Source organism: Dermacentor albipictus, chromosome 5 (genome assembly GCF_038994185.2).
Source record: "Dermacentor albipictus isolate Rhodes 1998 colony chromosome 5, USDA_Dalb.pri_finalv2, whole genome shotgun sequence".
NCBI classification, from domain to species: domain Eukaryota; kingdom Metazoa; phylum Arthropoda; class Arachnida; order Ixodida; family Ixodidae; genus Dermacentor; species Dermacentor albipictus.
This window is the reverse complement of record NC_091825.1, coordinates 147290752-147315038: the sequence shown is the minus strand read 5'-3', so window position 1 is coordinate 147315038 and position 24287 is coordinate 147290752. Positions and strand designations below refer to the sequence as shown.

The 24287-nt window shown below is 44.9% G+C and overlaps 1 protein-coding gene across 2 annotated transcripts; it reads right to left on the bottom strand.

Moving 5' to 3' along the window:
• Positions 1 to 5760: 5760 nt before the first annotated feature.
• Positions 5761 to 10241, bottom strand: Sh3beta (SH3 domain binding glutamate rich protein Sh3beta). Of its 2 annotated transcripts, none has more exons than XM_065437540.2 (4): positions 9823 to 10241; positions 8312 to 8494; positions 7873 to 7962; positions 5761 to 7049 (listed from the first exon to the last, which is right to left on the bottom strand). In XM_065437540.2, the coding sequence occupies exons 1-4, from the start codon at positions 9865 to 9867 to the stop codon at positions 6591 to 6593; spliced, it is 777 nt and encodes a 258-aa protein (XP_065293612.1). In that variant the 5' UTR covers positions 9868 to 10241; the 3' UTR covers positions 5761 to 6590. The 2 variants fall into 2 exon arrangements, with proteins under 2 accessions (XP_065293612.1, XP_070395250.1); XM_070539149.1 differs by lacking the exon at positions 9823 to 10241 and adding an exon at positions 9119 to 9675.
• Between the last annotated feature and the right edge of the window lie 14046 nt (positions 10242 to 24287).

Below are 24287 nucleotides of genomic sequence, written 5' to 3'. Positions count from 1 at the left end.
GGTTGTATGGGACTGGCGGCCGCACAGCGTTACGCAATTGGCGGAACTGCCAAAACTGATCCACAAGGCGAAAATAACTGATATTCGAAACTATAACATGTGAAACACTGAAGAAGCCGTAAAAAAATGAACGCAGCCTGAAATCAGTAAAAGAGAAACCTGGCATAGGACAAACCATGATGTATGCACTAAAAGATAAGAGGGATAATATCATAAGCAATCTTGAAGATACAGTAAAAGCAGCGAAAAAATTCTAAGCTGACCTGTATACAGTGCCCAGAGGAGTCACGATACCTCACTTAGAATCAGTAATGAACAGGATACAGAAACTCTCCTATAACTAGCGATGAGGTCAGAAGGGCGCTGCAAGACATGAAACGATGAAGAGCGGGAGGAGAAGGTGGAATAACAGTCCATTTAATCAAAGATGGAGCAGACATAATGCTTGGAAAACTGGCGGCTCTTTATACGAAGTGTATATCGACTGCAAGGGTCCCAGAAAACTGAAAGAATGCAGACTTTATACTAATCAACAAAAAAGGAGACGTTAAAGAATTGAAAAATTATAGGACCATTAGCTTGCTCCCAGTATTATATAAGATATTTACCAAAATAATCTCCAATAGAATAAGGGCAACACTGGATTTTGTCAACCAAGGGAACAGGCTGACTTCAGGAAGAGATACCTTACAATGGATCACACCCATGTCATCAATCAGGTTATCGCGAAATCTGCAGAGTACAATAGGCCTCTCTATGTGGCTTATATAGATTACGAAAATGCATTTGATTCAGTAGAGATACCAGCAGTCTAGAGGCACGACGTAATAAAGGACTACAGAACGCTTACGTAAAAAGCTTGAGAAATATTGCTACATGCGTGTGGTATTTGTTTGTTTGAACGAGGTGCGTGGGCGCCATCACTCCAGAAAAGAGGAGGAAGAACGAACTGGGCTCGCGCTGTGAATCTAACCGGTCAGCGCTGCAACCGTTGTTGTAAATATAATCTGTAAATAGTTTCTCGTCTTACTGGCTCGTCCTTCGCGTAAGAATATATACAGAGGTTCTACAGCTACCTTAATTATACACAAGAAAAGCAGGGAGATACCTATAGGGAAATGGGTCAGACAGGGAGACACAATTTCTCCAAAGCTATTCACTGCATGCTTAGAAGAATTCAAGCTATTAAACTGGGAAGGCTTAGGAGTAAAGATCGACGGCAAATATCTCAGCAACCTTCGGTTTGCCGATGACATTGTTCTATTCAACAACAATGCAGACGAGTTACAACAAATGATTGGAGACCTTAACAGAGAGAGTGTAAGAGTAGGGTTGAATATTAATATGCAGAAGATGACGATAATGATAAATAGCCGGGCAAAGGAAAGAGAGATCAGGATCACCAGTCGGCCACTAGAGACTGTGAAGGAGTACGTTTACCTAGGTCGATTAATCAGAGGGGACCCTTATCATGAGAAAGAAATTCACAGAAGAATAAAAATGGGTTGGATCGCATACGGTAGACATTGCCAGCTCCTGACTGGAAGCTAACCATTATTATTGAAAAGTAAGGTGTGCAATCAGTGCATTTTGCCAGTGCTGACATATGGGGCAGAGACTTGAGAATGAGTTAAGGACCGCGCAAAGAGCGATCGAACGAAGATTGCTAGGCATAACGTTAAGAGAGAGAAAGAGAGCGGTTTGGATCAGAGAGCGAACGGGTATAGACGATATTCTAATTGACATCAGGAGGAAAAAATGTAGCTGGGCAGGTCATGTAATGCGCGGGTTAGATAACCGTTGGACCATTAGGGTTACAGAATGGGTACCAAGAGAAGGAAAACGCAATCGAGGACGACAAAACACTAAGTGGAGCGATGAAATTAAGAAATTCGCGGGCGCTAGTTGGAATCGGTTGGCGCAGGACAGGGGTAAATGGAGATCGCAGGGAGAGGCCTTCGTCCTGCAGTGGACGTAAAACATGATGATGATGATGATGGAGGTGGTGGGCCCCTCCCCCCCCCCCCCCCCCGAAAAAAAATCCTGGGTACGTGCCTGTTTCGAGCCATGTCCAATGCTGTAGCCTTTCTATGGCACAGATATCGCCTGCTCTTGGGGCCTTGGCAGCCACATGCGATAAACCTCGTGCATCTACTCCCTGCGGTGTTCTGCGCTACCATGACCATTGTCCGGTATTGAGCTTTGGGACATCCAATAAGCCTCTTGTGAAAATGTTTATTACTCCCTCTCTCAAAGCAGTTTGCTATAGAGAAACGAGATAGTACATTCGATGGCACGCTGCAAGCTTCCTCAGCGAAAGCGCACGAATAAGAAACCATTGCCTCTTCTCCCCTGCTTCTGTGCGACGAGCTGTCGGAAGTGCAACTGGGTTTTCACTAACGCATTGTGCTCCGTCCATGCTGCAAAATGTGGAGCAATGGAATGTGCGACTGGAATGAATCTGTGTGTCCAAGTTCACGGACCGCTGCTGGCTCTTTGCGATGAACAGTTTCCCTCAAGGATTAAAAAAAAGAAACACTCATCCGCCAGCGTTCTAGCGATAACCTACAAGGAAGGACTTCAACCCCGGAATGTGCGAGTACCGCTACAGTGACAAATGGAGTAGCGCCGCATCATTGGCCTATAATAAAGTTTCTCGCATGCAAACTTACGGCCACTCTATCGCCAATTTATTAAGAATAAGTGAACGGCTGCACACTTGAATCATTCCGCCGAAGCATGGGTGACTGCAACTGCACCGACAGTGCACGTTCGAAGCTGAACGTTTTGTAACGGGCCACACAGTAAGGGAGTAACTAGCAGTAATACGTGTTTGCTACAAGCTATTGCGACGTACAGAACATGTACGTTACAAGGCTTGTGCCCAGCAAGAACAAATCTATCGAAACTGATCACACTTGTGAGCAATCGGGCTGAAAATAATCGGATAGCGACCGCTCAAAGAACATTACTTAGTTGGAAACGTGACAAGCCGTTGGTTAACAGTACTTGCTTAATAAAGAACAAAAAGTTACACACACTGGTGCTGATTCAATTCATAGCGGGAAGTTTGGATAGCATGGAATATATCTTTAGCCCCGCTTTTACTAAAAGCACGGTATATGCTGCTCGCGCAATTCGGACAAAGCATAACGAGCTCTGAAAGCGCTTACATGTCCTTTGAAGCTGTGGCCAAAGCTTCGTGGGCCGTTTACCCACTCACCGTCTGCGGTATCCCCAAAATGGGGTCATGTTACATCCATCGTAAACACTGGCAGCTGAGGCAAGCAATGGACGCGTCGCCCCGTGATTTACAGCACCCGCAGGATCGCCATGAAAAGGGCCAATGTTAAGTCGCTGCCAATGCCAAGAAATAAGCATTAGTATGACCAGCTTTGAATTGAACACGTAGCCCTGACAGCCTGTGTAGACTAGGAGAGCTTTCAGCTGCAATGTCACACCTTTTTAATGGGGTTTTACTTGCCAATTCAAGCACACTGTAATGGGAGATTCCGGAATAATTTCGGCCACCTAAGATTCTTTAATAAGCACCCAATGCATGGTGCACAGGCATTTTTGCATTTTGCCCCCATCAAAGTGCAGCCACTGTTGCCGGGATTTGATTTTACGCCCTCAAGTTTAGCAGCGTTGAAGCCATTACTCCACCACGGCAGGTATTTCACTGCATTGCCCCAACGAAACCATTAGACTCTCCCTTGTATTTACAGATGTAGTGTAAAGCAGCGCCAGCTCTCAACTGATGTGAACAACATGCTTTAATCTGTTTGCGATGTTTGCAATGAGGAGATGCTAAGAAACACCTATCTACTTCAGTGCCTTTGAGCAGACATTAAAAGTGAATGGTCACCAAATTTTATCTTGGCAACTTCCCAGAAGCATTATAGACGTGTACTCATTGTTCCAGCTGAAAGGCAGAGTTGTACATACGTGAAAGCAGGGGTCAGTGTTGATGTGTGTCTACTCGCTTCTAAGGAGTCTTGGTATGCATTTGCATTAAGATGTGCTAGCAGCATAACATGGCTTCTACTTGCATAGTCGCTTGCTATTATACATATTGCTCATACATATTGTGTATGGCACTGGCCTGCAAGGTGCCATACACACTAGCGTTGCTTCACTGGTGGTATGAGTATGTGTTATGTGCTGTTACTGGTGCAATGATTTTTGCGAGTGTTGCCAGCAACAGTAAACAACTGCGCTCACATTTCTCAAAAAGTGAAGGGACTATTTTAATTGTACAAAGCAACTTACATACTTCCACCATCACCGTGAGGAAAAGAAAAAAAGAACAAGCAGTAGCTTTAATTGACGCTGTGCGGCGTGTGCACATAACATGTCATAAAAATTTGGGCAAGCAGCTCAACTGCAACATACTATAATAGTGCACTTTGCTGCTCCAGCGCTCAACATTCCGTACCGACGCATTGAAACATGATCAGCTTCTTTAGGCAACACAACCTTCATAAAGCACAACGAACACGTACAGAGGCACCTGGTCAATACACGACATCTATGCATTGTAAGAAGGAAATATGGCAACGTTTTAGCCCTGGGCACACCATGAGAATGTGTGAAAGTACATTCTCGTGGTAGTACACTAAACCAACAAGATGGCCTAGTGCAAAAAGGTTATCCAGAATCCACTTCTGTAGCAGTAACAGGCCTAGAAACATTCCATTTTGATTCGTGTTGGCACAAAACTGTGCTTGCAACAAGATAAATACTTTTTTTTTTCCAAGGGTGTACCAGAGTTCTTTAAGACTTCGGGTGTACTCTTAACTAGGTACCTCGTGGCATTTCAGGTGCGAGTGAGGAGGGAGTAGGTAAGTTCAGAAGCAAAAACAATAAATAATCACACATCACCAGAAATGAAAGATTGACACTCACAACTTTGCTTGCATTTCATGGTCACAGGAAGGGGCTTATGAGCTGTACAATTAACTGCATATTATACACAAGAACATGCACAATCGCTGAAATGTTTTGCACACGTGGTTAGTTTACAAGCTTCCACAGCATTTCATAATGCACGCATGCTAAATGCCTATGCTTGTTCTGTCGCTTTTCTGCACCAACACTTCGGGCTTGAGCAAAACGCGGTCAGTGGTCGTCAACCAAAAATGCATACCGTGTCACAAGACTGAAGGTGACAGCATTGACAGTAATAACTGCTTAACAACATTTTTCTCAAAAATAAAAGTCATCCCAGCTTCAGCCGCTGGTCATTTTCCATTAACGATTTTTCACTGCCTGAGCAATCAACTTTGTTCAATCATTATATTAGCTTTGTTCAACCGTGACTCAACCATGCTATCATGCAGCGCTAGTATTAAAATAATTGAACACAATATGTAGTAATCAATAGGAAACAGTGACATTTTCATTTTGGTTCAGTGATTTGCTGTGGTTTAATATTGAACATTGTATACTAAAACACTCATAATCATGCTTGCATGCGAAAAGTTCAGTAGTCTCCTCCGATCACTCGATGCAAGTAAGGACTAAGAACACACAGTCCTGGGTTAGTGGACAGGCAGCGCACAACCTATACAGGCAATCCTGCAGGCTAAGCACTTTTTAAAGAAAATGGTTGCTCTTTGCAGTGAATGCTGAAAAACCACAATGCTTGGTAGACGTGATGGCAAAACATTTGTTCAGGCAGTAGTAGTTGTACAGGCTTTAGGTGCACACGCACGATCATGCTGCAAGAAAAGAAAAGACATTGTTAGAACGTCAATATATGTATAACGAACCACTTTATTAAGCTCTAATATAGATGTAGTTCTAGAAAAGAGCTTTTTACAGCAATTTTGGCACATTTTGTACCTGCAATGATATATACAAATATGCAAGCCTAAAAAATTGAGCATATAATCAGTAACACCTCTCGTAATAGGATAGATATCCTTAGCTGCTGCTTCAGGTGATATTGGCAAAGCTTAGCAACTGAAGTTCATAGTTCTAGGGTGTGTGTGACAAATGAGTTCGAGCTTTCATACTTTCCCGAAATGTAGCTTCTGTCTCTTTCTAGAAGGGCTATGAAAAAAAAGGATATATGCACAAGGCAAAATAAATGTCAGATAAAGCCACAAGTGGCATAAGCCAAATGTAGCATCTGTAGTCATTTATGGCATAATGAATGCTCAGCAAAACCTAGTAGTATCCAGTGGCCAGGGCAACAGCTTTTTTACTCTCTTTTATATGCAACCATAGGTTTATGCAAAAAATAATGCTATGGTTACACATCAAATGCTTACTATTCATATTGTGCCACATGGGTGACGACAGATTTTTATCTGCAAAAGGAGCAAATTTGGAATGCCCGATTACTTCATGTAATGTGTTGCACATCAATGACATCCTAATACAGAATTGGTTCCAGACTGCTGATGGCAGTGGTCTTGCTAGTATACACGTTACTATTGCATTCCCTCTCAAACAAAGAAAAGAGACATCTGAACTCTGCTGTTCCACCACAGTGAACACTGCAAACAATAGAAAATTGCACAAAAATGTACACAACGGCAGCGAATTCCTAAAGTGTTTTTCTTCCTTAATGATGTAAGAGATCACTCTTCTTTTTCCTCTTCAACATCCGCCATGTCTTCTTTTTCACCACTTAGCTCTTCTGTTGCTTCATCATCAGCTTTCATCTCATCGTCATCGGCCTTCTCTTCTTCATGTTCATCATTTGGAGCACCTCTGGTCTTTTCTTCAGATTTGCTGTCAACTTCGTCACCCTTAGTCCCACCCTCATCCTTCTGCTCCACATCTTTTTGTTTTCCTTCTTCGACGTTTTCCGTAACTTTGTCGACTTCGCCCTTCTCTTCGGCATCACCCTCCTCTGTACTGCCTTCCTGTTTCTGATCTTTGCTGTCACCACTGACCTCCATGTTTTCTTCACGGTCCCCGGTACCACCCTCACGTGTGCTGTCTTCATGTGTACCATTCACCATACCAGACTCGACCTCTAAATCACCTTTGTCACTAGGAGAGACAATGGGCTCCAAGCCTTCGGGCACCACACTCTGGAGAGAGGAATAAAACAAGCTTGCAAAGACTGACCATATGGTGAAAAATATGGTGCTTTGCGGGCTCCCAATTCTCCTTTGCAAAGGGAGATTCAAACAAAAAGAAATTAGAGTTGTGCAAATAGTAATTTCCGAGACCAAATTGATTAGTGTCAGAAGCAATTCGAATACTTTAATAACAAACAGTAATTTTCACACTTATCAGAAAACAATGTTCACATTCAATTATTTGTAACATTAGCAAGTTTCTGTGATTACATTGCACATTATGAGGCATCCTTTATTAGAAATTGAATTAGAGCGTTGCGAGCAAAAGAAGCAGTTTGCGCATGCAAGGTTCCTTGGAGATCGCAAATAAATGCTGACTGTAGGAAAGTTTAGCTCTCTTTGTGATGTAGCCTGCTCCACTTCATAAGATCTCATGTTACGCCTATACTATGCACATGGTGACAAAGTTTATTACACTATTGCTCAAATTTTATATCTTATTGTGCAAAGCAGTCATCTTCAAATGGTCAAAGCCTAATAGAAAAATATTTGTATTTAAGAATCGTGACAATTTTAATCAGACCGAATCAAACAGCACATAATTTGATTCATTATTCGAAAGTTTTGAATATGGACAGTGTCTCTGTCAAGTTTTGCAGTTCATTTTCCTTAGGCATAACTTCATACAGGCAAATAAAAGAGAAAAAAAAGGACAATACAGAGACGGTGACACATGTAACACTTAAGGTAAAAATCCTAAACTATCCTTTTAACATTTTAAAACTTGATGTTAGCATACCATATGTCAGCAGTAGTAAGAGGACTGACTTACCGATCCATTCAGGTTGTACTCTGAAGGGTCAAGCTTCAGGAAAAGGATCAACCTATCCTCTTCTGTAGCCTGGTCAAAGTCTTCATAATCCTATAATAAAAATAACAGCACCATTAGATTATGTGCCTAAGACAGGGCTCGCATCTCTGACTCTCTGCAGGCACAATTAGACCTGTGAAACAAAATATTTCAATTGCAACTTGCCCTGACATTAAAAATATAAGACAAACCAAGCACAAAGTGATCTCATTGCTGACACACACCTACACATGGCTACACAAGTGAAACTTTTGCTACTGAAAACGGTCACGAAAGAAATGCAACCAACCAACATTTATGCACAAATAAATATAGGCTTGCAGTAGTATGAGACACTATAATAGTAGAGGTAAACATTGTCTTAAGTACTGTTCAAATAGTATATCAACAGCTGTCTTACCCCGCAGTATTCCTTTTCGTTGAAGAAATGTGGTGGGAGAGTGCAAACACCATCAACCTTCTTGCAATGCTCCTTCATGAAGTCCCTGTCTTCTTCTTTGCCAGGTTCAGTGATATCGATACTCTCAAAGGGCACCTTTATCGACTCCAAGATCATTAAGGCCCTTTGCTGGTTCTTTTTAACCTGAAAGGAAGACAGTTTAAACAGTTGAGCACAGTTATCAGGATTGTGTAGCATAGCATGTGCACTGCATAAAATTAGGATGGGCTTGTATCAATGGTCATTTGAAATACATGATAACATATGCATGAACAGCAAAATAGTAGCAAGTGATTAAAATAGTCGAAGCTGCTACATCTGACATGTAAATTGCGCTTAGAGATCGAAAAAATAAGTTACGACCAACTACAAAACAAAACCAATTACAATCTAGAAGCAATAACATAGACCTGCTGTAACCATGGTCTAGACTGTTAATTGGCAATGGACAGTGGCTTTAATCTTGAAGATCCAGTCATGGCCGTAATCTTGGCTTGTTGACAAAGGTTCACAAAGATCAGTCGCTATAGAACAATTAATGTCTTGTCAAATTCTCCGGTGCACATACTGTGTGCTTTTCGCTGCACCTAAACTTTCTACACTTCTACATTCCGTTCTCGACAACCGTTAGCACGTGCCATATGGTGCATCGTCAGAAACAAAGACACCCATCTGAAACACGCCGCTATACAGTAGGTCGTGTCTGAAACTGCAAAAGCAGTTAGGCAGCTGGCAGCGGCCACACACAAATACTGTGGTTTAACTTGCCGGGTGACTGATCTTTTCGTTTGATTTTCCCTCTGTTTCAATTAGTAACGCGAGCGCATTTGACGACGGTTCAGGAAGCGGCGCACGCCAGCGACTTTGTTTTCAATAAGTCCCCGGGCACATCACAGGAGCGTGAGTGCTTCGGCGCCAACGTCTACGAAGGCACGGCTCAGAGCTCTTTTTTCGACCAGCAATAGAAAGAATCAACAACAAAAAAAAGTGGCGCATTGCTCGGCGTCCCGGCGTTTCAACACCGCGCTATATTCTAGCGGTTTTGTCGCACAGCAGAAAGAAAGACGGCCGTGCAAAAGCCCAAGAAGAGCGCTGCTGGCAGGAGCCCATGCGTGCGAGCCTGCGCAATCCGCGATATGCGCTGGGTGGGACCGCGCGGCCCAACCCCTCCGGCGGGCTCCTATGCTCTCGTGGACCGGTACCGCTATCCTCGGAAAACGCGGTCCGGAAGGAACGCTCCCGGCGTAAACAGGATGCGCCTTCGAGGCGGTCGCGAGCGACGTCCCTGCTTTGCACGGTCGTTCGGCTTCCCGTCTTCCACGCCGTGCTCGTTTTGGTGGGCGACTCGAGCTCGCGATTGTTGGTGCAAAGCCGCTGAATAAGGAGTGGGCCGGCCCCACTCCCTTCCTCCCTCACAGCCACCACCACCGCCGCCGTCGCGGCAACCGGCGTTGTCGAACGAAACGACCTACCTCCTTGCTGGCGGAGATGCCGGAGATGTACATTTTGATCACCATTCTGAACAATCCACTGTGTACGGTGCAGACAACAGAGATACTCCACTCCGACGAGTTTCTAGCAGGAGAAGCAATGCGATCTCACTCACTCTGCAAGGGCACGCGAGAGCACCCGAAAAAAAAAACGATGACCAAACACTACAGAGCACTACTACGTTCTCCACGTCGCACAGCTAGTCTCTGCTCGGCCTCGGAGCTGTTTCCAACGCACTCGCTTCCAGACACGGGCGCCCGCCGACAAAACTGGATGATTCAAGAACGAGCATCACCAAGAAAAACAAGACGGCGTGGCGTCATCCGATCACGTGCCGCGGTGGGCGGAAACCTTTGCCGCGACGCTCCCGCTGGTTTTGGTTTCTGTTTCGCCCTCCACGTCTAGTGGTGCCCTTCGCCCCGAGTTCATGAATATATACTATACCTCCCCTCCTCCCCCCATTTTTTTCTTCTTTCTTTTCTGTTTATTGCTGCATCTCTCGTTGCGTCTCTTAGTAAGCACCGCGGCACTACGCCGCCCACAAGGTCGATGAGCGTGAGCCGGTGTTACTCATCATCGAGCGTCACGTTTTGCCACGTCATTGCGCGCTTGGCGATTGAGTTATTGTTTGCATAACAACAGAAAAATAAATTCGGTGGAAGCTAATTTTTTCAGCTGCATGTCACCAACAGCTTCAGTGCGTGTAAGGCACATACTCGCGATTCTTAGGGCACGACGTAAAACTACGCCTTACGTACTCCTCACCCTCTGACAGTGAAAATCGGTTTGTCTAAACACAAGTGATAAAAAAACTTGAGATATATATTCTTGTCGCACCCAAACATCCATGACACAAAATTATAAATGAAAATGCTAAGTACGTCTACTCACGTTTCGTACAGTCCTCTGTGAAATTGTAAACTTCTGTGTGCGTATTTACAAGTGCTGGTATTTACATATGCAACTGCATGCATGTTTATCTTCTGCTGGTTGCTAGAATCTTTCACAGCACTTTGTGTTCATGCTGTCTTTCTGTATACTGTGCTACATTTGTCGTACATATTGTGATAACATGTTTATTTCCCAAGCGATGAGGAGTCGCCGGTGCCACGCGCCAACCTATCCTGCTACATCATGTCAAATAAAATACTAAGATAGGATTAATGCATAGATACGTATGTAGAAAGCGACATTTATTGGACTCGTTATGATGCGAAGCGTTGCTTTATGCCGCTGTTGAGTAGTAGTAATTGTTTGCTGGTACTGTGCCAACCTATGCGTTGTCACAGAAGCTGAAATTTCACCTAGAGCTTGCTACAAAATTATACAATATATCCTTGTATTTCTGAAGGAAAAGAATTTAACAAATATATCGAAGTTATTATCAACTCTGTTATGTGTGACCACTCAGCGGTGTCATCCCCGTAATTATCATCCTGCGCAATGGCGTAACTGACTTTGTTATTCATTTCCTTACTGGGAGGGGTGTGCATGCACTGGGGACAGTGAAAGGGGGGGGGGGGGGTTGCTTGGTAGACTGCATACTAACGCATAAACTACTGGGGGGGGGGGGGAGTCACGTGGCCAGTGTACCACGCCTTGGCTACGCCACCGAGTCTGCGGGAGCATTTCGATAAACTCCTCTATCACAAATTTCGGTTTCAGCTCCTCAGGTTTCCACGTCGTTGTCGACGCTGGCGTAGCTGTTTGTGTCCATTGAAACACTGTTTGCTTCTTAAGCAGCTAGCAGAGTCACCTTCTCCAAGTCTGCTGATACGGGTCTTTTGCTGAGCCGAGTAGCAGGCAGGCTACAGTGCTGTCCGCGGAAGTTCAGTCTAACCGAAGTATCTATTCCTGTTAAGCGTATTTCTTCTGCATTCAACCCTTGGAAAAAGCACTGTTTTTATATCCGAAAGCTCCGCTAAACGGGGTTCGTATCAACGGGAGTCTATTTTACTTTTTTACCGACATGGTAAAAAATAAATGAGTAATTCTGCAAAATCCGCTTTGCAAGCATCTGAAGGAAGAAACTTTTTGCTGACAAAAACAGAAATATCTAATAATGGAAACGTATTAAGGGAGCGTTTTGAATTTCGTAGCTTCGCATATCGTGTTGATCAATTAAACCGCGTACAGCAGGTAGGCTCAGCGAGCTTCGTCTGGTATTCATGCGTTCCTGTTTAGTGCCGTGCTGTGTTTCAGGAAATACAGCCCCCCCCCCCCTCCCCCTGCGGCACGCTGAGAGCAGTGTAGTATTTATAGGCACAAGCATACTGCTGCCCAGAACCGTTACGCATGACGCGGCGTTCCGCAACGCAGAGCGCTTAATTGCAAGGCTTCGAATATATGAACGCCACGGATCCAGCCACGTGTTCGGCATGACGTGCCTGGATATGGTTATCGACGGTGACGGGGCTGTTCTCTTCGACGTGGGGACGAGTATGTGCGCGTCGTGGAGAATAACAAACGAGCTCAAAGAAGCAACGTGATTGGATAATGCCGCCTTTCACATACACGCCACTTATTATTAGCATTGCAGTACGGTAACAATAATGATCCCTCAGCGCCTGAGGGATCAATATTAGTGGTTTGATGGGTGTAGCATATATAGGAGTATACGTTCTTCGCTAGTGGAGCTCACTTGCGCTGCGTACTGTCTGAGCTTCGCTTCTTGTACACGCGCAAATCGGGCGTTGTGACGTTTTTGGCGTCGTGTGGAGCTAGTTATTTATTTATGTATTTATTTGTTTATTTCAGCAATATTGCTTGTTTATTACGACGTTTACGTAGTATGTAAACTGATGGGAGACTTCATTGTTGTTGCCTCCTAACTATTACTTGAAAGGATTGACGATAAGCATTATTGCTTGTCTATCATACTACTTACGTAGTAAACCGATGGATGACTTCAACGTGGTTGCTTCATAGCTATTGCTTGAAAATACTGTGAATATAATGGGGGTGCGATATTTTGTAACGACAACGGAAAACAGGTGGACTCCGATTAATTCTTCTCTGTTGATATTGTTACGTGTAGCTGATGTGCAAGTCTATTTACAATATATTTACACGTAGACCAACGGTGGCAAAGATGGCGACGCTATATCAAGCGGGCACACGTCGTCTTCTTTCTCCTCAATGCAGCCACGCTGTGACGGCTGTTCCGTACCAATATGTTCGTGGTCTGATGGGAGAAAAGAGGAAAAAGAGAGAAAATGAAAAAAGAAAAGCTTGTGCTGAATTCCAATGGCAGATCGAGATCTCGATCCCAGATCGCCTTGCGGAGCAGTCCAGACCGCTCCACCGAAATGGGCAGATTCGATCGGAAGTCTGCGGGACGAAAGCGTGTAGATTCTCCACTAGATGGTTCATGTAGCAGACGACATAGAGTAGACAGCAAACTGAGCAGACGATACGAGACAGCACAAGCGATTTGCTGTTCGGCCGCAACGATGGATAGAGATGAACGTCGTAATTGACACACATTTTCTTCTTAAGAAAATCACTCCTCGGAAAGCAGCTTCTCGGATTCAAGGGGTGAAGAAATGGGCGAAGACGACAACAAATGTCTTTAAATAGCGCTTGCAAACGCACGTTTGATGATCTGTTCCGTTCGCCGAACCAAGAAGGCCAGAGTTGCGAACTTTACAGTGGTGGCCGCGGCTTAGATGAAAAGGTAAGAGAGACATTGCTTCTTGATCAGCTCAAACTTTCTCAGAGTTCGCTTTTGAGTTTTTATGCATCGAAAGGTCTGAAGTTCCGCACTAGCCTTGCCACACTCATCGTGGCTCTCTATATATAGATATATCAAGCCACGATGAGTGTGGCAAGGCGCTGACACGGTAAACCGGCCTGACAGCCAGGCTTGTGTGTATTCGAAATTTTCCGTTCGGTAAATGGAAGACAAGTGCCACTTCGGCGTGATGAATGCCGGTACTTCGTATGCGGTCAATTGTGCAGCCATGACTGCTCTGGCTAGAGCGCGAGTGCTCCAAATGCGGATCTGGAGCAAGTGCTCTGCGCCGGTGGATGACGCTCTGTATCAGAGCTTGCGGACCACTCTGGATCTGCCATTGGAATTCAGCATTATTAGATATGCATTGAACGTCCAACAATTAAGTTAGCATAAAACCGAACACTGGTGAGATAGCATAAGCGGGCTCATGGAACACGGATTCAGTTAGGATATAAACTGAGGATGACCCAGTGAAGACAACTCGGCCGTACATCCGAATCATGTCTCTATGTCTGTTCACCGTTTCGGATATGCTACCACGCATGTCCCAAGGATATCGCACATGGACTTTTTCTTTTATATATATTTTTTTGCAAACACGTACGTGAATGTTTATTCTTCAATTGAGGCTTTGTCATTGAGTTTCCTAGTAACAGCATTATGTTTGCTCGCGTGTTCGAATTAAAATCCGAAGCTGTCCTGTCTGCAGCTCGTGTGTACACAGTCGTGCATTAAGCATTCTCTGACGTAGTTTACTTTCAAAACTTCATTTAGTTCAATAATTAAGCCACTTTGCGCTTGTTGGAAGGCCTAGAAGAAGGAGGAGTATATCGTGCTGCAATTCAGCACACTTGTGTGCACGCGTAGTGAACGTTCTTGGTGTGTGTGGGCGCTCGATAGCGCCCGTTGCATCTGTGGTATACAGTATGTGCCGCGACTGTAATATGTGTTATAGCAGACACTGTGCAAAAGACCCTCGCATATGTCCGTAAAACGTACGCAGCACGTGCCCGTAATGTCGTCCTCGCGCACGTGCAAGAGATATGTTCGCGCGGGACGCGGAAAGTGCGGGGAAACGATCATCTGAGGGACGTTCGCAGGACGTATTCGACAAATCCGTAAAGGGTATCCATGTCCGAGCAGTGGATTCCCATATAGACATATCGATATGACGTCATTGTTGTCATTGGGGAGGGAATTAATAGATTATTTTTCTCAGAAAGATCATTGTGGAGTCCAGTTCAAAACAAAAATTCACATCCTTTGAGGCCTGTTTTGTCTCTCAGAAACAATAATCTTGCTCTACCTTGCTTGCATTTCCTTCTCTTTCGCGCTGCGCTCCGGGTATTTTCTGGTCACGAACAGCGTGCGTCTATCCGTGCCACATAGCGTTCCTGACAGGGAAGTAACCAACGAAGAGTTTAAAGAAAGGAGTGACACGTAATATACAGATGAACATTAAAGAACTTTGACGTAGTAGTAGTTTCGCTTGCTATATACTCAGTTGAGTCGCTTGGATCCCTTAATCAAACTCACAATTGTTTGAGGACAAAATAAAATCCAAATGTTGTGAAAATAACTTCAAGAAGTTAGATTCTCTCTCTTTTCTTTCTACCCATCTACCTCTTCTTCCTATCGATGGGTATACGCAAGCGGCAAAACAAAATCGAGATCAGTGGCTTGTATACCCAAGAACCCGACAAATCTTCTTCGGTTCTGCTGGAACCCAAGGCGGAACGCAAGTCTATCGCGTTCCCCTATCTCTGTTGTTTGGGTACAAAGTAAGCCCCGTAGGGTGTAAAAAATAACCTAATTAGAATGTATAGATTCTATCTCTCTCTTCCTATCTTTCTATTGTGCCGTTCTGACGCGTATATATATATATATATATATATATATATATATATATATATATATATATATATATATATATATATATATATATATATATATATATATGCAGGTGCGATGAGATGCCGCGATACGCCCGATCGAGCGCCTTTCGAGGGACGACCTTGGCTCGATTGACGGCGGCGACAAGCCGCGCGCTGGACCGAAACCGTTCGCGGGCGACCCCGACGCACCCGGCGCTGAGCTCTTGTTCTCCAATTTCGCGGTCTCTCGCCACGCTTTTGCGGCGAGGTTGGCTCTCGCCCGCTCGTTGACACGGAAGCGTCCGTCACGAATGACGCAGTGCGCCGCCCGCGGTTGTGGCGCCGCTGCGGACCGGTTCCCGATGTTTGCGCATTCTCGTTGGCGAGTGTCACGACCACGCGCCTAACGGACCTGCGTTTCGATAGAACCGTTCGGCGTGTCGCAGCCATTGTGCCCGTTGAAAATTTCGTTTCGCGGTGTTTTTTTTTTTTTTGAATATCTTCAGAATCACGAAAGTTGTACAGCTGCGTAACGGATTAATAATTTTCAATATACTTCGGTGACGTTGTGTTGCAAGTTCACGGAATGTGGACTCCATTCGAGAGGTTCCTGCATGGAACGCGATATATGAGAACATTAACTTTCTTTTCATGTCCAGCATACTTAGAGAGCACCTATATACGGCCATTGAAAAAAAAAAGAGAAGAAAAAAATATGCCTGATGTTAAAACATTGTGAAAAACTTTGAAGTGATCACGGCGCATGACGACGTGCTGACCGCCGTGTACCTTCCGACATCGTTTAACGACATTTAACTACAGGTCTATCAGAAACGTTTCACAATGTAGGCCAGAGGGTGGCACATCAGGCATGTGCGCCCCCCCCCCCCCCCCATAAAGGAAAGATAATTCTGGATATGCCACTGATGTAGGTGACACGTTTTAAACATCATTATTGTCATCTGTTATTTTGTTTTCGATGCACTATATTTGCGTATATGTAGCGCCGGCAGGGGGATATGCCAGGAGCCGAATTCGAATGGCTCGACAGATCTGTGGGCAATTTGAAAACTTGACTCCAATGTCATCGGTGCAGTTAAAAATTGTGCTACCTTGTTGAAGTACATCGGCAGCTACTCATTAATTAGCCGAGATATTCTACAGTCAAACCTCAATAACACGAAACTCGATTTTACGAAATTTTCGATTTAACGAATTGCTTTCGATTCCTCGACAGATATTCATAAAACCTGATGCGTTGAAAACGTCGAAGCAACAAAATGAACTCAACGTGTCGCACGATTACTGTGGAAGTACAGGCAAAATATTGGGCAAAATTTGGGTATGCCGGGCGACAGTCTATTTGTCGCTCCCATGGATGATCAAAGGTGCGCACTCTGTTTACAAATGCGATAAATACCTAGGAATGCAAAAAATAAAATTGGTTGTTCTTTTCCTCCTGAATAAATATAATGTCATAACGAAGTTCTCGTTTTAACGAAGTAACTGTCTGGTTCCATCGACTTCGTTAAGTCGAGGCTCAATGTGCACACCGTATACTTTGTACAGGTCTGCTCCACGCATAACGTCCTTTCTCTCGAATCATACTCCCGAGAGATGCCCTATCGGGCGTGCAGAACACTCAGACTTCGGCGCAATTAAAATGACTGAGTTCGCATCTGGCCGCAGGACTGACTAAATCGCAAGCTATCGTGTTTTGGCCATTGCACGAGCGACGGTCAGTCGGGAACTGTTCTTCTTCTATGCAAGTGTTTCGAGAATTCCGTGCGTGTACATATTACCTGCATGCTCCATGCCACTGCGCGGTATTATGTAAAACATAGCTGTATACAGCTCGTGGTACGCGCTGCAAACTATATGAGCTGGCTGTATACACAAAGTGGTTCAGACTGTCTGCCTCGTTCGTATGCCTGCGAGGGTCGGTAAACGTACACGCTTGTGCGTGCTTCCTGTTCACGACTCCATAACCTGCATGTCGACTGGCTACAGGTATGACTGAACGTCCAGGAAATGCGCTGCCCTCCTCCCTGCACTCGCTATCACTGTGTCACCGCGCTGTTTCTTTCTTGCTTGCTTTCCTGGCACGGGTCTGTGCGTCACGCTCTCCATGCAGTGGAAAAACGATGCCGCTGTTGTTGGCTGCGTACTGAACAAAACGAAAGAAGCGCGCTTGCACTAGCCGTGGTTTAGATGTGTAGTGAATAACGCCTATTGGTTCAAGCACATTTACGTAACTGGCAAACGCAAATTAAATAAAAAGAAACGTAGCACTTGTCAATTTTGGGATGACAGCAGACGTCAAAAATGTTCCGTGCATATATGCCGTAGTAACAAGCCCACTTCTTTACGCTTTCAAAATGTGGGCGCAATTGGGATATAGTATATAATGCTGATTTCACATTAGTTATAGAAGCAGTCAGTTCAAATTCTGGAAAACCAGCCCTCAGGCGAAGTACCCAGAGAAGAACGACACACGCATGTATCGGTGACGACAGAAGCAGTCGCCCCACGGTATCCTCCAAATGGCATACATGTAGAAAAAAAAAAAACATACACGTGCATTCCAACTTGCTGAAATGAACTTCAGGACAGTCAAAAGGGCGGATATGCGCCGCATAAATGGTTATATTATTGATGTGTGGACTCGCTCACATACCCTGGCATTGAATAAAACAAACAAAATTGAGCTGCATTAAGCCGCGAACGGCTGTCTTAAGACGGTTGCGGTAAAGTCCCACCAGGTTGCTGAGTAACTGCACGTGCACAATTGTGGAATAGGTCTTCACACTGATGATATATTTAACTAGATCGTATTCTCTTTACTTCAAACAGTCGCTGCAACGCTGGTGGGCGGAACATTCAGGCCAATAAATAGGAATTTCTTGTTTTCGACAGAGAACGATATTCTGCTTTCGAGTTCGTTATAAGTTGGCTTCGATGTATCCGTGTCAAGCGGGCTCATTGACAGCCGTATAGCTTAAGAGATGTGATTCCGAAGAACATCAGTACAGCACGTATGGCTTGGTTCGTATCCCCCCCCCCCTTTTTTTTTATTATATACACCATTTTATTGGTTCGCATTCTGGCTAGGAGGCGATGACCAAGCGGGACAAATGCATGCGCTGTGTATTCATCGCAAGACAGAGGCCGAGCCGGCGTTTTTAGCGGGCAGCTCCTGGACAGAGCGCGCGGAAGATATCTATAATCACGATGATTACGCCCAGCGAAGAGGATGACGAACATGAGGAGCGCCTGCCACAAACACAAAAGTGTATTTCAACTACGGGCATCGGGCGCGTGAGGTGGACAACCGCCGCACTGCGCCGCCGGTAATCGCACACCAAGAGCACCGGTGCGACCGGGGCTGTTTTCGAGCGCGCCACGTAATGGCGGAGCTAAGCGGTGAAGGAATTTCTCGCAATATATCTCTGCTGTTTACATACTCGTACATCCCCCTCGTCGCTTCGCCCCGAGCCCGCCGCTTCGAGCTCTCGCATACTGCCCGTTCCGTGCGACTGTCGTTGCGGAATCGCTGCAAACGTCGCGGAACGCTAAACGGGCATTCTCCAAAATGTGATGCACACGCAGCCTGCGCCCGCCGAGCGGCCAGAAGCGATGGCTTCACGGTCGGCCGCCGGTTGACCGAGTACCGGCGCCTAGCCATGCGGCCGCAGTGGGAGGAGGAGGAGTGGGAGGGAGTCTGGGGCTCGCTCCCTCGATGCAGCGCGTCGCGGTGTTATCGAGAAAAAAGCGGGCCCTGCCCCGGTTTGTTGACTCCTTCCGTCGGGCAGGCCGCGGCGTGCGGTCACCCGGCCTGCGAGCGACGGGCCCCCCGTCGCCGCCGATGCGGGACTCCTCCTGCCGTTGCTGGAGGCGGTACACGCAAGACCGGGTCCACGTGCGTTGCGGCCCACCCTCCCCTTAAATCTGCTGCCGCTACCTTTTCTGTGAGCCGCGTGACCCCCTCTTAATGCGCCGACTGTCTAATAAAGGACGCGCGCGCGAAGCCACGGAACTGCGCTGAATGCGTATACGTGCAGCCCACGTGACCTCCACGGCGGAACGAACTTGTGCCTCTTGCGCGATACTCCCTTTCCCTCTTTTCCCCTCTTTCTTCGTCTTTTACGTTTTCCTTCAATTTTTTTCTCCCCCTTCTTTCCTGAGAAACCCGTTTATCTAAAGCAGTAGTTGAGTGCACGGCTCGTGCAATTCATATGAGGAGTCTAACATGCAACAAATGCTCGCTCCGTTGGGAGAAAGACATATAACAAAGCACGAATTAGATCTCGTAAGTGGAAAAATTTTGGGATGACCGAAGCAGGTAGGGCGTGTGTACTGTCAGATAACTGATGAACTGAACGGTCGTGCTTGTGTGGCGCGGCATGGCTCTCGCCGTCATTTGCTGTCAATGCCAAAAAGGCTGTCAGCCTTTTGACATCTTCTTTCTTTCTTTTTGTCGTTGCTTGAGTAACGAATTTGAGATATTTGGTATGCCGGCTCTGACGTAGCCTACCTTCCCGTGTTTCTACATCTGAAAAAAAAAAAAAACAGACACCCTATCGTTGTTCGTTTATCATAACTGCCCGATTCATGGACAACTACCACAAAAACAAGAATTGCAAACATTTTCAGAGATGCGTTCGTAAAGGGAGTGTGAATGCATCGACCACTACAATGCGTTACATACGTATGTATAAATATTGTATGTCTGTTTACTTTTTAGCCGGCAGCCTTTACAATTATTTCTCAGGTAGCCCGCATTTCTGATTATACAGGATGTTTCAGCGAACACTTGCAAAAAAATTTTAAAGGTTGCCTGCGGCAGATAGCTCAATTCTAGTTCATGAGCTGGTCTAATCGAAGCGGCGGACACTGCTTGCACAAAAAATTGGGATCCAAAATCGACGAATTAATAAAAACTAATTAAGTTTTAACTAATTACATTATGGCCCATATTGCAATTTACAAATTCTAGCCGTGGAGTTCACAAGGCGGATCCACTTGGAACGAATTTTCAAGATGACAGCAGTTTCGAGATATAAGTTCCCGAACTTTGCGGAGAAATGCATTGGCGTTCCAGTTACTTGTGTGCTTCAGTGCATGAAAAGACGCTTTGTTAACAAATTAACATGTTAACATGTTGTTAACATGTTAACGTGCCTTGTGAACTCCACGGCTAGAATTTGTAAGTTGCAATATGGGCCATAATGTAATTAGTTAAAACTTAATTAGTTTTTATTAATTCGTCGATTTTGGATCTTAATTTTTTGGGCAGGTATTGTCCGTCACTTCGAGTAGACCAGCTCATGAACTAGAATTGGGGTATCTGCCACAGGCAACTTTCGAAGTTTTTTGAAAGTGTTCGCTGAACCACCCGGTGTATCCACAGCAGCTAGGTTGTGAATGTCTATTTCTGATGCTCCGATACAACTATTTGAAAGACTTGCCAACAAACGATGTTCTTTAATTCATGAGACAGAAAGTGAGAGAGGCACAAAGGAGAGATGCCTCGACCTGCACCACTAGTGTATCGCAGGTAATTCATGAGACAGGAAAAATAATAATAATAAAATATAAATGGGGAAATAAGTGAATGAAACCGGTTAAAACAACATTGAAACAAGTACCCTTGACCCGCCGTGGTTGCTCAGTGGCTATGTTGGGCTGCTGAACACGAGGTCGCGGGATCGAATCCCGGCCACGGCGGCCGCATTTCGATGGGGGCGAAATGCGAAAACACCCGTGTGCTTAGATTTAGGTGCACGTTAAAGAACCCCAGGTGGTCAAAATTTCCGGAGCCCTCCACTACGGCGTGCCTCATAATCAGAAAGTGGTTTTGGCACGTGAAACCCCAAATATTATTATTACAAGTACCCTTGATTATCTCATATAGCAATTAGTTACAATGACTGTTGACCTATGTGCTCGCGTTAACGCATGGGTCGACTATGAGGACCAACGTGACGCGTGGACCAGGCGCACCTGCATGGTCTTCGTCACATCAGACCTCTCAAAAATAGACATTCACCACCTGCTGTGGACATATATCAGAATAGAGGGCTACCCGAGAAAGAATTCTGAGAGCTGCCGGCCAAGAAGTAAACAGGCATACAATACATACGCGTTCGCTAATGAAAAGCAAGCTACCAAAACTCCTTCTACAACTTCTGCATGCATGAGTAAGGTTCCACGCTTTCATTGAAATATGCCAGCACGTGTCGCAGGGAAAGCTATTCATGCAGGTTTCTGAGACAAGAGCCAAACGCAAGCAATTAGAAACCAACCCGTCGCGCAGAATTTATTTACAGCAACCGCGAGGTTCGTTATAGAATAAATTATCGAGAATGTCTCGGCCAACGCTACGCATATGAGGCACGTTGTGTACGGGCAAATGCGGTAACGTCTAACGCCGACGTGTCCTTCGCGTCCACTTCTCGCGTATTTTGCCTCTCTCTCTCTGGCGCGCGAATAAAAGCGAGCGTGTGTCTGCGCGTGTTTCCAAACAACCGCCCGACGCTCGCGCGCTAGCGCTAGGTCAGAGAAACGTTCGTGTTTCGTCTGCGGTTCGCGATGATGACGATGACTTTTGAGACGCCGTAGCCCAGCATTAAGCGCGCTCCCGACGCTTGCAGAGTGGCGACACACTGTGAAGTAAGCATGGCACTAGCACGACGGCGTGCGTCACGCATTTCTTTCTTTCTTTCTTTCTTTCTTTCTTTCTTTCTTTCTTTCTTTCTTTCTTTCTTTCTTTCTTTCTTTCTTTCTTTCTTTCTTTCTTTCTTTCTGCGCGCTGTGTAACTGGTCGGGACTCTGCGCCCCACTTTCTGGCGACTCGAGACGACCACGAGGAGATGCGGACCGACGCGGATCCTGTGTAGCGCTGCGACTGCGAGCGTTTGCAAACAAAGGGCGCACTGCATATGTCACCGTCGAAGAACGTTGCGCTGCGACACAGCTTGCGTATACATTTCTAGGAACGTCGATTGGCGTGCATGGGACGATCCCACGGACATTCAAGAATGACCCACAGACTCCTTACATATGTCTTAGGGACGTTCGAATGTCCCGCTTCGGATCCGTGCTGGACATCTGCGGGACGTTTGGTGGTCCAATGGGTATAGTGGCAAGATAGCGATTCCGGTTAGATTATCGATGTTCATGAAGTTTCTCGAGGCGCACATACACGAGATGACAGCCGCAGTGGTTAGAACACGATGTCCTGTTTTATTTATTTATTTATTTATTTATTTATTACTCTGAGGGCCAAAGGCATATTAGAGGGGAGTGGGTTACAGCAAATGAGAAAAGGAAACAAATATAAGCTGTTAGAACGTTTAAGTACAAAGGCTTCTGATTATACACTGCAGTTTTAGCTAGGGTTTACAACCTTATGATAAATTGTCAGCAAACTAAGATAGTAAAGCGGTAAATACAAAAGCACTTAGGACAACCATGCAGTAAACAACAACAAAAAAAAATGCTTCGATTACACCATGTTAGCTACAGCTGCTGGAAATCTTTGGTTATTGTAAATGGATACGACTTCACCAGGAAGATGGTTCCATTCCGTGGATGACCGCAGAAAAAATGACTGCAAAAAAATTTTAGTGTGACATGATTCAAGACCAACTTTATAACGGTGGTCGATTCGAGGCGATACGTATTGTGGCTAAAAAATAAAATCGTTTCGGTGTGTTGAATGATGGTATAATTTATGAAAAAGGACTAAACGTGCGATTTTACGAGAAGAAAGTGGGGTAAGCGCAAAGTTGGTTTTCATGGCAGACGCACTTGAAGTTCTGCTGTAGTTACGTAAGATGAAACGAACTGAACTATTTAGCACGAGTTCTATGAATTAATTAGTTTGTCAATGGCAGGATCCCAAACAGCGCACGCATATTCAAGTTTCGGATGTATGCGCACTCGATCGGCTGCTTCCATTGGCGAATTCCTCAATTATGTATAGCCGACTTCAATTTAATGCTACAGCAGCATGACTAATATGATTATTAGATGTTTGACTTATGGTTTTTCTATAGGGATGTTAATTCCGACCGTTAAGTTATTAATTTAAAAGGTAATGAAAAATATTTTTTTTTGTGAAAATAATCTTCATCTGTTAGAGTAATCCAGCTCACGGAGTATACTTGCGCTGCATATCACGAACACTGATCTCTAGTTACGGGTAATTTTTAAACATACTACTAGCATTGGGGAAAGAAGAAAGAAAGAAGAAGAGAAAAAAAGAAGAAAACGTCACGCTATATGTGAAGCGTTATCATTTATGCTGACCAGCACCTATACATAATGTCCTTTAGAAAAGTTTGAAAGAACCGCCATTGTGCGCGCGAAGCATTATTCTCATATATATCGCATATCACTGGTGCAAGCTGGGTCGTCTGGTGATCAGATGAGGCGCTTGCTGTAGCTGCCCACGTAAAGTGAATCGCAATTGTACCGTTTTTTCTTGTTTTTTTGTACCGCTACATGTCTTGGTTCCTTTTTCTTTTTGGAGAACTGTAATACATTTGACGTTTGTAGTTTTGCGACAGGGACTGCATAGGTGACGTAGAAGGGCAGGTAAACACGGTGTCATTTGGTACAACGGCAACTACAAATTCAAAAATACCGCCACACTTATTGGCCAGTAGCAAAACAGAACCTTTACAAAAAGCCATTAGTAAGAACTTCACAAAAAAAATCGTTTGGTTTATAAGGTATGATAATTAAGTGATTCTTTCTCTATGCTTATGCGTTCAAATTATGAAGCAGTTGCAGCTTGGCTTGCACTCATCCTGGCTTGAGGACATGTTAG

Bases quoted from the DNA above. Each gene is read 5' to 3' on its own strand.
- Sh3beta (XM_065437540.2), bottom strand. From the start codon at position 9,867: ATGGTGATCAAAATGTACATCTCCGGCATCTCCGCCAGCAAGGAG. The intron at 8,495-9,822 runs GTAGGTCGTTTC...TCTTCCTTTCAG, and splicing joins GCATCTCCGCCAGCAAGGAG to GTTAAAAAGAACCAGCAAAG. The intron at 7,963-8,311 runs GTAAGACAGCTG...TTTTTATTATAG, and splicing joins ACGAAAAGGAATACTGCGGG to GATTATGAAGACTTTGACCA.